General features: G+C 33.9%; 1 protein-coding gene across 2 annotated transcripts in view; it reads right to left on the bottom strand.

Moving 5' to 3' along the window:
- The window catches only part of LOC126741017 (atrophin-1), a 62,754-nt gene that overhangs the window by 32,110 nt on the left and 15,343 nt on the right, over positions 1–15,301 (bottom strand). For both annotated transcript variants that reach the window (XM_050447275.1, XM_050447274.1), the window contains exons 6-11: positions 14,044–14,274; positions 11,917–12,082; positions 9,084–9,245; positions 8,843–9,022; positions 4,676–4,877; positions 4,391–4,545 (exon numbers count right to left, since the gene is read on the bottom strand). In XM_050447275.1, coding sequence (XP_050303232.1) covers positions 4,391–4,545; positions 4,676–4,877; positions 8,843–9,022; positions 9,084–9,245; positions 11,917–12,082; positions 14,044–14,274 — 1,096 coding nt within the window. The remainder of the gene's footprint in view (positions 1–4,390; positions 4,546–4,675; positions 4,878–8,842; positions 9,023–9,083; positions 9,246–11,916; positions 12,083–14,043; positions 14,275–15,301) is intronic.

The following is a 15,301-nucleotide window of genomic DNA, read 5'->3' on the forward strand; positions in this document are numbered from 1 at the left end:
GCGGGAACAGTTCCTTTGACGGCGCGTTTTTTTCAGCGCTTTCCGGGTACGAAGCCATAAATCACGAGCACTTCTGCCGAATTAGGGGAATGTCGAGTGATACAAAATGGTATGAGGTATTTAAAACCGTGGGTATGGCGAGCTAACTATCGAAATATAAAAATCTCCTAACAGGGCTCTAATAGTGAAGATTGTCCAATAATTGATTTATGGATTATTCTGAAGGCTCTCTTAGTCTTTTCAAAAGAAATTACTAAAATTCCAAACATTTGAATTTTTATTTTAGGAGTCCCTGTAAGAAATAAAATAACTTCTCTCTTATTGGCACGTCAATGTATTGGGTCCTAGTAGTCAACATTTTACAATCTTTGACTTAAGGGTCTAATAGTTCAAATTCATTAATTAAAAGTCAAGGTATTGGAGTTTTTAGTTCAGGAGTACCTCTAAGAAACAAACTTATTTCTTATAGAACTGTAAGTTTTTTGAGATTCTGCAGTGAAAATATTTAAATTATTGGTATCGAATAAAAAATGAGGATATTACAATTCTTATCACAAGAGTGCCTAAAGCACACTAATTTGTCTCTTCTTGACACTGTCTACTGATCAGAATTTAAAAATATTGAGTTATGGACAATTCTGAAGTCTTTTGCAGTCAAGATCAAAAGTCAAGAAATTTGAATGTTTTTTTTTTTCCAAAAGTGCCTGTAAGAAACAAAACAACTTGCCTCTTATTGCCACGTCAATAATTCGGGTTCTAATTAGTGATGTAAAATTCTCGAGCACGTAATTTAAAAGAATGTTCCCTGAACACGAACGAGCATGAACCAGAATAAACTAGTATAAATGACAAAAACCTGAGAATTTATGTTTGGGATGTGGAAAAGTATTCAAAAACTTATTTTTCATGGTTTTTTCTCAAAATGCCTAGAAAAATGCTTAATATTCTCCTAATGCTTTGTAAAATACCGACACTGAATTTTTGTTCTAACTTTATAAAAACCTTAACATAATAACATTCATAAATCCGGATAGAACAATAATAATATTCATCATAAATAACCAAATATTATATCTAAAGGGGTTTTTAAAGAATATACAAGAATTTATGTTACCGATCAGGTTTGATATTATATTCTTAAAAACTGAGCATAGTTTGTGTGCTATGCTATGTGAATACAAATACAAAGTAGGTAAAGTAACATGAAAATAACATGAGAAAGTTTTAGGATGTAAGAAGTAACTCGAAAAAAAACTATATAAAAAAATAAACTGCAATCTGCAATAAACCAAAAATACAGTTTTAACCTAACTCAGGTACTCTAATTGTGGATCAATATCAAGATCAAGCCCATCGAAACTTTCTGGCCCAATGCTACTATTGGAATCGAAATCGTGAACACTGTAGGCCCCGCTCTCTTCCTCATCGGACTCGTCAGTCTCTGAACTCTCGTTTTGTTAAACGCAACACAAAATGAACAAAAAATGCATAAATAACATGCAAAAACTACAGTCGGCATTGCTACTAACAAAACAGACCGGCCGTAATATTCGGGGAACCGTGTGATTGATGCTGTTGTCGACGCCGACCGTAGTTTTTATAAATAAAGCGCGGAATACGGAATCGTGCTGAAAATTCTCTGGCGAACGTTCGCGCACGAGAGAACGATCTATCTTGCGCGCACGAACGATTTATCGGGCGCGAATATTCGCCATAGCACGAAGGGAACGTTCCTTCATTTACATCACTAGTTCTAATAATCACAATTTTTGAGTTATTGATTTATGGACTATTCTAAAGACTCTTTTAAGACTTTTTTAAAAAAATAACTAAAATGCATTAATTAGGAGTGAAGAAACTGGAATTTTTATTCGAGGAATAAGACTGTAAGAGACAAAATACCTTTAAAATAACAGAGCTTCATTACGCTTGTTTAAATATAACGCAAAAAGGGATCAAGAAATATTAAACAGTGAGAAAATATTGGCATTTTGTCAATCTCTTGAACCATTGTCGGCATTAAAAAAAAAAAAAAAAAAATATAATATCGCAGACGGAGGATACATAAAAGCAATTTACGAAGGTGAATATTATCCAGGCATATGTGTCCGCTTAGATGAAACGGGTATAAAAGTTAAGAGTATAATAGACTAAGGATGGCGCAAATTGGGCAAAACTAATGCACCTAAACCAATAAATAACAGATAAACTGATCAGTTTTTCATTTTAATATAATTCTCAATTTCTCTAAAAAAATATACTAAAACGTCTTGTCTCTTATTGGCAATCACAATTTTACAAATATTGACTTATGGACTCATTCATGGAGTCTTCAAAGCAGACCCTATTAGTTTAAATTTATTAATTAAAAGTCAAGATATTGGAGTTTTTAGTCCAGGAGTGCCTGTAAGAAATAAAATAATTTGCCTTTTATTGGCACGTCAATGGTTGGGGTTCTATTAGTGAAAATTATGCAATAATTAATTTATGGATTATTCTGAAGACTCTCTAAGTCTTTTCAAAAGAAACTACTGTTTTGCGCGAAAACGCACTTTTACGCAACCACTTGTGTGCCACTTGTAATGTTGCGTTAGGTGTGTTAAATCAAAAAAGTTCTGACCAATTTTACGTCATTTAATTAAGAAGAACCCAGCGCTCCGTTTAGTCTTAAGGTCTAATATATACTGACTACATAAAAATATTAAAACACAACGACAAAAAACGGTTCTACGTGACAACGACCGCGATCCCCCTTTGCCTACACAATATTGCTTAGCTTGCATTTCTTCTGGTCTCTTGAAATTACGCCGATAAATAATTGAGTCAATAATTCGAACAACTACTACAATTAATTTACCAAAAGTCAAGAAATTGGAGTTTTTAGTTCAGGAGTGTTTATAAGGAACAAAATAATTTGTCTCTTATTGGCACGTCAATGTCTTGGGTTCTATTTGTCCACATTTTACAATCGTTGACTTATGGACTACTTTGAAGAGTATTAGCTCAAATTCACTAATTAAAAGTCAAGATAATATTGGAGTTTTTAGTCAAGGAGTGCCTGTAAGAAATAAAACAATTTGTCTTTTATTGGCACGTCAATGACTTGGGTTCTAATAGTGAAAATTGTGCAATAATTGATTTATGGTTTATTCTGGAGGCTCTTTTAGTTTTTTCAAAAGAAACGACTAAAATCTATTTACTAAAGCTCAGGAAATTAGAGTTTTTAGTCCAGGAGTGTTTGTAAGGAACAAAATAACTTGTCTCTTATTGGCACGTCAATGTCTTGGGTTCTTAGTCAACATTTTACAATCATTAACTTATGGACTACTTTGAAGAGTATTAGCTCAAATTCACTAATTAAAAGTCAAGATAATATTGGAGTTTTTAGTCAAGGAGTGCCTGTAAGAAATAAAATAATTTGTCTTTTATTGGCACGTCAATGACTTGGGTTCTAATAGTGAAAATTGTGCAATAATTGATTTATGGTTTATTCTGGAGGCTCTTTTAGTCTTTTCAAATGAAACAACTAAAATTCATTTATTAAAATTCAAAAAATCGGAGTTTTTAGTCCAGGAGTTTGTAAGGAACAAAATAACTTGTGTCTTATAAGCACGTCAATATCTTGGGTTCTAATAGCCAAAATTTTGCAATCATTGACTTATGGACTACTCTGGAGACTCTTTTAGCCTTTCCAAAAGCAATCACAAAAATACATTGAGTAGAAGTCAACAAATTGAAATTTTTGTTGCAGGAGTGCCTGTAACTTGTCTCTTATGTCAATATCTTGAGGTCTAATAGTCACAATTTTACAATTATTGATTTATGGATAACCCTGAACACTCTATCACTCTTTTCAAAAGAAATGATTAAAATCCATTCACTAAAATTCAAGAAATTGAAATTTTTATACCAGAAATGCCTGTAAGAAACAAACTATTCGTTTTTTTTACTTTTAACACAAGTTTTACAAAAACAACTTTCTTTCCCTTAAAACAACAAAGTTACTATTGTTGTTACTTTTAGTAAATTAACGTAGTGTCATACTTCTTTTATGTCCTATTTTATATCCTTTTTAATATCCTATTCATTCATTGATAAGTATTTATTGTATTTTAATTATATTTCTCTAAAAGACACAAGAAAATACCGTGAGCAGTCAATTCGTTAGTGGGAATAGAGCTCAGAATCTTACTTTAGTTTTAATTCTTTTAGGTTGGGCTGAGTTGGAATGACCCTAATTTCGGACCGATTATTCCTAGTTATGATTTGGTGTATCCATAATCGTGAAATGATCCTTATTTGTCTAAGATGTACTATGTAATGTATTTTTTGTTTTTTTGGGCAAATAAAAAAAAACTGTTAAATTTCACTATAAGAGAACTCAACGTACCATCAAACCCTGGTGTTGCTGATGCAAGGCGGCCGCTTGAGTGCTGAAAATCTTGGAAGCGGGCGGAGGAATATTCCACCGGTCGAACTCGAAATAGACGCCGTTTTGTTGCTGCTGATTCGCCCCAGAACTGTGAGCTGGAGGAGGAACCCGATCTAAATAAAAAAATCAACAACAAAAATTGTGGTACTTTTTAAAAAAACTCATTTCAACCCGTTCCCTGTCAACGTTCACTTTTAAAGATGTTTAGCGCTTTAATTAAGGAACGTTTCAATGATTGCTTACTTGGCGGATGTACTTCGGCAGGCGCCGGTGGAGGCGGTACCGGTTTTTCCACGCTTTTTCGCCGCTTGATCGGCGGCGGTTTCGGGATCACCTCCTGTTTGATCTCCACTTGGGGTACCTGGCAAGTTTGCTGCTGCTGTTGAAGATTTTTTACTATGGTCATCGGGTCGCCTCTACACGCGGAGAGATCTTGTAAGGTCACCTAAATAATAGGGTAGACTGTCGTTAAATGTCAATCAATTTATAAATTGTTTTTCTTTTTAATGTTACCTTGAACGTTAATAAACATTGAGCAAAGTAATATATAAAGTGTTGTTGAAGATTTAATTTCCAACCAACTCACTTATACAGGGTGAGGATTAGAGGTTTACGGAGAACGAAAAATTGATTTTTTTTTAATTTGGCATCATGGGTTTTAGCAAGTGATCTAACGATTTAAAATATTTTTTGCTATGCAGCGTTGCCGCTTGTACCAAAAAGTAGTAGCAACTTTTTTATTTTAAATGGAATACCCTGTATATTATTTTATTTTCTGATCCGCTTTATGATTGTTTTTGTATAAGGTTCATATTGTACCTATTTTTACTGGTTTTCGAGAAATTAATAATTTTCTTAATTTTTTTTGAACAAAACATAGTTCCAAATAATTTGTTATTAATACGGCACTGAAACGCGCAGAAAATTAAAATTATGAGCGTAATTTACGGAAGTACTGTATATGAGTCTTCACTATAAAAATTTGTTCTACATGATACAGGGTTGGTCAACATTTTACCGCTATACTCTGTTTCAGAAAAGTATAGAGTAATAAACTGGGGAATTCCGTCCTGTTTGGCTAAATTTCGTGGTCGTTCATAGGCGTAGGTACTTATAATATTTATTATAAGTACCTACTATTACTATAGGTACTTTGAATTTAATTTTCATGGATTAAATGCCTTTATTTCTAAAGAGATTAAATACTTTTAATCCTTTTGTATAGGTACCTTTTAACGCTTTGTAGCATGCGAAAAGGGGGACAGGTAAAAATCATAAGGTAACATATAATATTAAGTCTCATAAAAAACAAGTCCCAGTTGCACCCCTTTGGCGAATCGTTTTCAATGTTTATCAGTGGATAACAATGGGCAAAACTTATAAATTGACCCAAAACCGGGTGGCACTACCTGCACTCGACGAAAATAAAGAATTTTACATTGAAACTAATACCTAACTAAAGTAGTGGCATAAAATATTGGTGGATCACCCGGTACCACTTTTGCATACCTAATGAGGTTTTATTGCTCTATACATTTCTGAAATAGAGTATAGATACAAAAATTCTAAGAAATTAGAGCTGAGCGATATTTCACTATCGGTGATTTTGTCACCGTGATTTGTAAATAGCCAATAACGGCGGTGACTGAAATATTCATTTCACGGCGACCCGTGATTTCGAGATACTTGTTACCGTTCCAATAGTGTATATTGTCATGGAACGACTTCAAGCTTAAAGCGTACGACGTATGAGTGATGACTGATATTTTTACAGCTTTTAACCACAATCCGGCCAGTTGGCCCGCCACCAGGCGATTCCTTAAATGTAAATATTAAAAATACAGTGATCACGGTCACGGTGATTGCCGAATCGCGGTCGCTAATCACGCCTTTCGTAATAAATCACCGGATCGCTCATCTCTATAAGAAATGTATTTTTTTAAATGGAACACCCTCTATATTATAACATATTCTAAAAGGAAATTGAAATCCCTTTCTAACGAGGTATCATGTTCCTATATCTAAGTAGTTCGGTTTCTGAAATAAAAGCAAGTTTCTGTAAAAATCGGAATCCTTTGACATATTTGCCATATGCGGCCATGAAAGGTCATGACCAAACAATGCTATGTTATTGACGTTTGACAGTTACATTTAGTTGATCAATAATAGTAATACACGTGGGTTGCCTTTAAAGTAGTTAGCTAAAAATGAAATAGTTATTCAAATAAAGTTTTAATGATTCAATGCAATTGATAAGTCGTTGACGTAGTTCCTGTTTACCGGTGTCTTGTATACCATTTGCTTCAAATTACCCCAACAGTAAAAATCAAGTGGTGTAAGATCAGGTGATCTCGCAGGCCAATCCCATGGTCCCCATTTCATCGAATTTCTCAAATAACTCACGTGTCACCTCCTCAGTGCAATGAACGGATGCCCCATCCAATTGTAACCAGAAAGTGCGATAATCTTCAAGCGTTAAATTTTCAAATTTGAGCGCAAAATCTTAAGGTATTTATGACAGTTTAATGTAAATGAAAAAAGCTATTTGATTGCATTTTAGTAAACAAAAAACATTAAAAATAAATTCTTGAAATCCCATTTCCTTAAACGCATGTGGATGTTGATTAGCCTAAAAATGTTGATTTCTTCTATTAAAATTACCTTTTTTATTTATTAACGGTATCCACCAATTTTACAAAAAGAACATAATACAAAAGATACTCATATTAATACAACTTAAACTAGATAATAGTAAGACACAAATTAATTTAAAGAAACCTGTTAAAGTCACGAGTCACTAATTAATTTGAGGGAAAGAAACGTGCAAGTCAAGACTATACCTATCGAAAGAACGTTGCATTCTAGTTATAGGATTGTGCTGTCCATAAGAACTACTATGAAAATCTACATAGAAGAGTTTTTAAAGTCTAGTCAATTTTTGCGCTCGAAAATTCAGCCCATTTAAAAGATAATCACAATCAGTCATGCCAGATATTAATGTAAAAATAAGACACAAGTCTGAATTATTACGCCTTAACTCAAACGGGTCCAAAGAGAGAACTGGCATGACCGATTTGTAAACAGTATGACCATTAGCTAACCTTAAATTTAAAACAACAATTTCTTAAGAATTTATTTATGTTAGACTTTCTCAATATTTTCAATATGCGATTTATAAAATGGAGATCATACGGAACTAGCATACTCCAAACCAGAACGGACTAACGAACAGTAAAGAACTTTATAGACAGAGCATGAGAAGTCAGTCTTGATTGCATCTAGTTATAAATCCTAGATTTCTATACGCTTTCTGAACTAACTTTTCGGCATGAGACACAAATGTCAACTTAGAATCGAAAATTACTCCTCCGAGATCCCTAACTTCCATATTTTTTTTAGAAAGTTTGGATCCTCTTGAGCGCGTGTCAGATTATTGTCGTCCACAATTTTTTGCACAAAACAATAAGTTAGGCCTAAATCATCTGCTGCACTCCGGATGGAAGCTTGCGGATATGCGTGAAAGTAGGCTAAAACATTCACGATCTTGTCCTCATCAGACGTTACAGGCTTGGGTAAACTTGTATCATTATTCCAAATTGTATAGTAAGTTATTTTGCATTCACACAAATTTTCTTTTATCCATTTTTTGTAAATGGGGTTATATTTCGTTCAACTTTCTGCATGTTCTTGCTACAACTTTGTCACATTGCCTTCACCAAAACTTCATTTGAATAACTATTTCTTTCCATTTTAATGAATGTTTATTAGGTCACTATTTTAAAAAAACATCCACGCGTATTTACTATTAATTGCTTTTATTTCAGAAACCTTAGATATAGGAACATGATACCTCGTTAGAAAGGGATTTCAATTTCCTTTAAGAATCACTCATTTTGAGTAACCCTGTATAACGTAGAACGAATTTTTATATAGTGAAAACTAATGTACAATACTTCCGTAAATTACGTTTATAATTTCAATTTTCTGCGCGTTCCAGTGCCGTAGTAATAAAAACTGAAGGAAAGCCTCACTCTATAACTGGTTTTTTTTATACATTTCACACGGTTTTGAATGCTACTACTATAATGTTATTTAACATACAGTGTGTTATCTAAGTATGTGGCCAAACTCCAGGGGGTGATTCTGGTGGTCCAGAAATGCTTCATTTTCAAGATACACGATGTCAAACTTTTTTTAAAAATCGGTTTTTTCCTAAATATCTTAATAAGCTTTTTTGAGTCAAGTGTAAACATTCAACAGGAGAGAATCCTATTAGACAATAGGAAATTTCGACAATAAGAGGTCGTGAAAAATCTATTCTGGAAGTATTACTTTACCACCACTTGATGAACTTGTTCTCCTATAGAACTTGTCCCAAAAAATATAAAAAAGATTCCAATCAAACTGTACCTGATGTCCACTGTTCGAATCGAAATACTGCTGCCTCTGACCATCAGCAGCTTGTCGGCCAGCGCTAATTTCTAGGCTAGAATTACTATAATTCGACTGCGTATTCGATTGGGCACTCTGGAACTTTCTTTGTTGTTGTTGTTGCTGCTGTTGCTGTCCTTGTCTATCGTCCCAGCAAGGCTTTAATAGAAGAAAAAAAAACATGACAACGGATTATTTTTTTGGTTTTAGTGACCCGTACCTGACTGGGCTGTTGATTTGGCTGATTGGCGTGCTCGTACCGTTCGGGGAAGGCCTTGTCGGAGTTTAAAGCTCTAGTTATAACCGACGGGTACGCGACGTTGCCGCCGGTTTGCGAATTGGGGCGTGGCACCGAGACGTCTAGAGGTGACGGGGGTGCAACCTACGTTTTAAACGACAACATCAAATATATCAAAATGATTTATTTGTCAAAATTTACAGTGTTAGTTAGGCCAATATAAATTACAAGGAAAAAAAAATTACATTGACAAGTAGGACTATTCTCTCGATTATAAAACCATTTTCCCTAGTAAGCACAAGCAAAGAAGGGATGAAAAAGCCCTTTACAATTTACAGAAACAATTTTACAAAAATGAAAATAACGTTTTTATATAGGAATGCAAAGTAAGATATACAATTAATTAACCTAAGATTTTAAGAGAGGAATTTCTCATACAGAAGTTTTGGACTTTTGGATATTTTTTTTAATTTTGTATAATAAAGAATTTCCATAGACAACCTCACCATAATCAAACAATGACAAAATAAGACTATCGCACAATAAGTACTTTTGTTTTGCCGATAAATTTCGCTTAAAATTAAAAAGTTTTTTTAAACGTAAATAAGCAGTTTTCGTTTTATTTTTTATGTGTAATTCAAAAGGGAGAGAGAGCTGTCAAATATAACGCCTAAATTTTTTGCCTCGCAAACAACAGGAATTGAAGTATTATCAATAGATATAGGATTTAAGGAAAAGTTGTGTTCGAGCCTTTGCCTTGTATTAAAGTTGGAGCACATAATAAGAATTTTAGATTTTGTGGCATTAAGCTTAAGATTATAATTTTCTGCATATTTATGCAGACTAACTAAATCATTATTAAAATTTTGATAGAATTATATTATTAATGTGAATTGGAATATAAACTTGGGAATCATCGGCATATTGTTGCAAAGTGGCGTGTTTTATTACTTTGTACATATCAGCCACGTAAATAGAGAAAGTAACGGCGACAATATAGAGCCTTGAGGAACTCCCTGGTTAAAAGGTGTAAATTCGGAGTAATGCTTTTCAGACTGCCGAAGCACCATAACAGAACTGTCTCTATTACGCAAATAATCCTTGAAAAAAACTATAAAGCTCTCTGAAATACCAATGTATTTTCATTTCGCCAATAACATATCATGGTTAATGGGGTCAAAAGCCCTAGTAAAGTCCAATAAGGCCATACATGTTGGCTGACCATTCTCCTCATTTACCCTCATTACCAAACTTGTAGACGTGCTAAAGTTTTTCCTGAAACTGGATTGACAATCGGGGATAATTTTATGAATATCAACAAAATTTGAAATTTGATTAAAAATATGTTTTTTCAGAATTTTAGATGATGCTGGTAGAATACTAATTGGTCTGAGATGTTTATGCTCTTTCGGATTTGAATTTTTTCGAATGGGTTTAATAATTGCCCTTTTCCACACATTTAGAGACTGAATTTTGTTGAAGAATACATTCGTTAATAATATGCAATAAAGGACTGAAGCAAAAAGGCAAACACACTTTTATATCTTTTATAGAAATACCATCGATTCCCGTTGCATTTGATTTAATAGTCGAGATTATTTTAATCATATTGTCTTGGTCTAAAAGCTGGAAATTAAGTTTTATATTATTTATGGTATTATTTTGATAAAAGTCAATACATGCTTTATTTGCAGTATCAGGTAGGGTGGAAACAGTATTAAAAAAATTCCCAATATCTGTTGAATTTGATATATTAGTAGGTAGATCGTTTTGATATTTTTTTCCTTTAGTTAAGAATAGTTTATCTGCTATTCTCCAAAATTATTGTCCCTTTTTGTTCGATAATTGATTAAAAAATGTTATTTTGTCTCGTATTATAGCATGTTTTGTGTAGTTTTTTGAGATTTACTATTCAGATATTTTTTATGAGCACGATTAGGTAATTTGATAAGAGTTTTTATATTTTCGGTTATCCATGGACAGTATATTTTCTCTTTAATAATTGTATTTTTAGTCGGAGCATGTGTATTTAAAAGCTGTAAAGTATGTGCATTAAAAAACTGCACTTTGTCATTAATATCTGTAAGGAGGTACATCTGATCCCAATTTATAAGCAAACCATCGTTTATAAAATTAACTCTGATAAACTCTGTAAGTCATGGGTTTTTTTTAACCTTTATGTTATCATATTGAAATATTGAATAAATCATATTATAATCCGTGATTGTTTCTGCTATGGCAAGCGACTCTGAGTTTAATAACACCAAATCATTACTGCACATTATATAATCAATAAGGGTACCATCACCAGTGTTCATGTTAATTCTTGTTGGTTCTGAAATACGCTGTGAAACATTAAAATACTCTAAAATAAGTTTTAATCTATCCGAATATGTATTTTGTTTTAAAAGATCAATATTGAAGTCGCCTGTTATAATTACGTAATCGAAATTTAAAGTTAACCTAAAAAGATGCTCCAAGTTATCTAAAAAAGCTGGTATGCTATTGGCAGGTGCACGATATATCGTACGTAATAAGGGCGAAAGATCGTTTTTTATTTGTAAATGATATGCCCAATACTTCAAAATTATTAAAAGCCAAATTTAAGTTGTTTTATGTATAGTGCAATTCCTCCACCACGACCCTCTCTGTCTTGTCTTATTAACTTATATACTGGCAAATTAAAACAATGGGTTTCACAGTCTTTATCTAGCCAGATTTCCGTAAGGGCAAAAAAATCAAAAGGATACTGTGACACAACATTTGTATAAGAATTAATTTTTTTTTTGTGGGAATAATTCGAACGAATTCTTACCTGCTGACTACTAGAATTTTGCTGAGGCGAAGACATTGAATTCATGGGACTGTTGTACATCGGATAGGCCGGACTTTGGGCGTGGCCGAGCGGCGATGCCTGAGAATGCGCCTGTAACGGACTGGGCCTGCGGGGTACGGCAACGTTGCATTCGGAACCGTTAGAACTGGAAATAGAAACATAATCAGTGGGATTCCTTTATAAATTCTTTTTTTTTCAAATATAATTATTAAAATCCTTCATTTGGTAATTACTAAATCTAATACAAAAGCCGTTTGTTAATATTAACATAAATCAGATGAGAATACAGGGTGTTTCAGAGCTATGGGATCAAACTTTTAGGGATTATTCAGTGCAACAGTAGAAAACATTCAAGTATAGGGACCCATGTCCGGAAAAGTGTCACTACAGCCCTAAAACGCGTTAAGCTTTAGAAAGTCCATGAATGGCCTAAATAGGATTTAATTCATTTAATTTTTACCGTTTGTACCCTCACAATAATTGTTCAAAATCTCACTACACCGATTTAAACGTCGCACATGATTTCGGCGGATTTGACTAAAAATTTGTTACTCGTTTTGAATGATTTCAGATGCTGCTATAATTCGTCCAATTAAGTCTCGTTCTGTTTCTGCTGGAGTTTCGTGGACCTAATAAGACTTTACATGTCCCCCACAGGAAAAAATCGAGCGACCTTAAATCGGGTCACCTAGGAGTAGTGTTGTAAAAATCCGGATTAATTCAATATCCGGACAATATTGATTCGGATGAATTGAAAATTCGGTTTTTTTATCCGGATTAATTAATCCGCTCGATGTCTGGCCCGTTCGGCAAATTATGCCATGTTTCGGCCTTCGGGCTCGATGCTTCGAATGCTCGATTTTTCGAATATAAGGTATGCATTATGCAACCCATTAGACATTTCGTTTTTACGGATTTCTACATGATGTTAAAACTAAAATAGCTAATTATGTATGTAATAAATCAAGTATATTTTAAACGATGCAAAATATCAATACAAAAATGCTTTGTTTACAAAAAAAAACTTTGGGCGTTCTCGTATTGTCTCTTATGTTTCTAAACCAGTACCATAAGGATAGATAAAGCAATATTTACACAAGGCGACGCGACGATATTGCCGATTGCCGGGTTATTTGTCTGGACGATTTAATTCGGATTCTCTTAGCCGGTGGAACGTGGAACTTCGTGTCACTTCGTGAGCCTCGTACAAGCTTTTATTTCATTGTCGATCGAACGGGCGGCGTGTATCCGGACGATTTAGATATCCGGATTGATTCGGAATAATTTGATATTCGGATTGAACGGACGATTCATCCGGACTCTTCGCATCACTACCTAGGAGGCCAAGAGACTGCTCCAATGTTATCGTTTTTAAAGATAACAACACATAAGCGCCAGTAAATTATTTAAAATCATCAGCTATAAGATTTTTAAACGTTGACATTGACAATTTAAACAATTGTTATGTTGCTATCATGTACAAACGGCAAAAATTAAATGCATAAAATCCTATTTAAGCAATTCATCCTCTTTTTACATTTGAACGCGTCGTAACGCCGTAGTGACACTTTTCCGGACATGGGTTCCTATACTCAAATGTTTTCTACTGTTGCACTGAATAACCCCTAAAATTTTGATCCCATAGTTCCGAAACACCCTGAATGCTAAAACATAAATAGAATATAACATTTTTTTCTTCCAAACATTAGAATTTACTTTTTTATATGTTTCAGTAACCTCAAGTAATTCTTCAGTTTATTCCAGGTCTTGGGCGTCATTTTTGCTCTTCCAGCTTTTGAAAATTATATTCAGGAAACAGAAATAACTTCTCATTTTATTCCAAACATTTGAAGTAATTTTAGGTTTCTTCCAAGTACATAAAGTTGTTCCATTCTTACTCAATAACGGTTCGCAAACGTTAGTATTTATATAATGTGATCCAAAAAGTTTTCCCCACAGAGTTAAAGTTAGCTCTGGTAAAGCCTTTGTACAAGAAAGGCAATAAATAAATATTTAATTGAAAATTACCGACCGATTGGGTTTTTTTATATAACCGGGTGCTATCGGTATAATCCGTAAAAACAAAAAACAAAAAAAAATCCTTACCTCGGTTGATAGTCCGGTCCGCTTTTGGGCCTCTGGAAATCCGCCTCCGGAGTACCGCTTTGGGGCTGCTGGGGCTGATAGTGTCTGTAATTATGCTGGAAATGCGGCGGTCGTTTGCCCGACGCGTTACTGCCCGAATAGTTTAAACGTCCTGGGGCGTCCATTATGGAAAAACTGATCGGAGACGACTGACTCTGCGGCTCCTCGTTGCTCCGCGAAGAAATGTTCGGCCTTTATACAATTATTTTTTAATATTTATTAACGCGTGGCTAAAGTGTTATGTTAGCTAATTAAGAATGTTCTCAAACTGAACTGTTGGAACTAACTATTGATCATTGCGAATTTTTTCTAAAGAATCTTGAAGGTGAACTACTCATTGAAATACTCAGTATAATTAATAAGACATCGTTTTGTATGTCAGCGTAATAATTTTTAGTTAAAATCAGATCGAAAAAACTCGTCCAATATCTCAAAGAGACAGAAAGTAGAGAAAAAATGTATCAAAAAATTGTTTATATGTCCCAAAGGTTAAATTGTTTTGCTTGTACGTACAAACTAGTAATACCTCTCACGAGATGACCTGCTCACTACTGAGCTCAGTAGGGTTTTTATTTTTTTCTCTAAAATCAAATTGTTAAGCTAAAGTTGACTCTTTGATAATTTTTGCTATGAGTACAGAATAATACTTGATGTCAGATTAACTGGATTAGAAAACAAAGCGTATTTTTGAAGCCACCGGAGGCAAAAGCACCCCTTAAAAAATACCGAAATTCATGTTAATACCACCTGAATTTGGAAGGAAATGCGTCTGAAAATTGACGATTTAAGGCAAAAGTTTGAGAATTTCATGGTGACGACAAGGGCAAGAAAAAGTTGGCGGAATTTCAAAATCTTTTAGGTGATAGAGTTATTTAATGGAGGCTACCTTGGTTTTAAGTGACTTTGAAAATTACTGTGCGCAGAATCGATTTTCTAAGAGAAGGGCAGAGCTTTGATTCTTCTCTCACTGAACTAAGAAAGGGAATTAAAAACACCAAATACCCAGAGGACAGAATTATGAGTGGTTTTTTAAGCAAGCAGGTCCAGGAGAAACTTTTACATCATTCTAATTTTACTTAAAATAAGGCTATTCTATTAAGGTCTTTAATTAGGGTTCATAAAGCCTTTTTTATTAAGAAGAGATTTGATGCTTAGAAGTCTGAGACTACAATGATGGACAAGAAGTACTGCATGTATTGTGGTTCGAGGCACGTAAAGG

This window comes from Anthonomus grandis, chromosome 10, assembly GCF_022605725.1.
Source record: "Anthonomus grandis grandis chromosome 10, icAntGran1.3, whole genome shotgun sequence".
NCBI classification, from domain to species: Eukaryota; Metazoa; Arthropoda; class Insecta; order Coleoptera; family Curculionidae; genus Anthonomus; species Anthonomus grandis.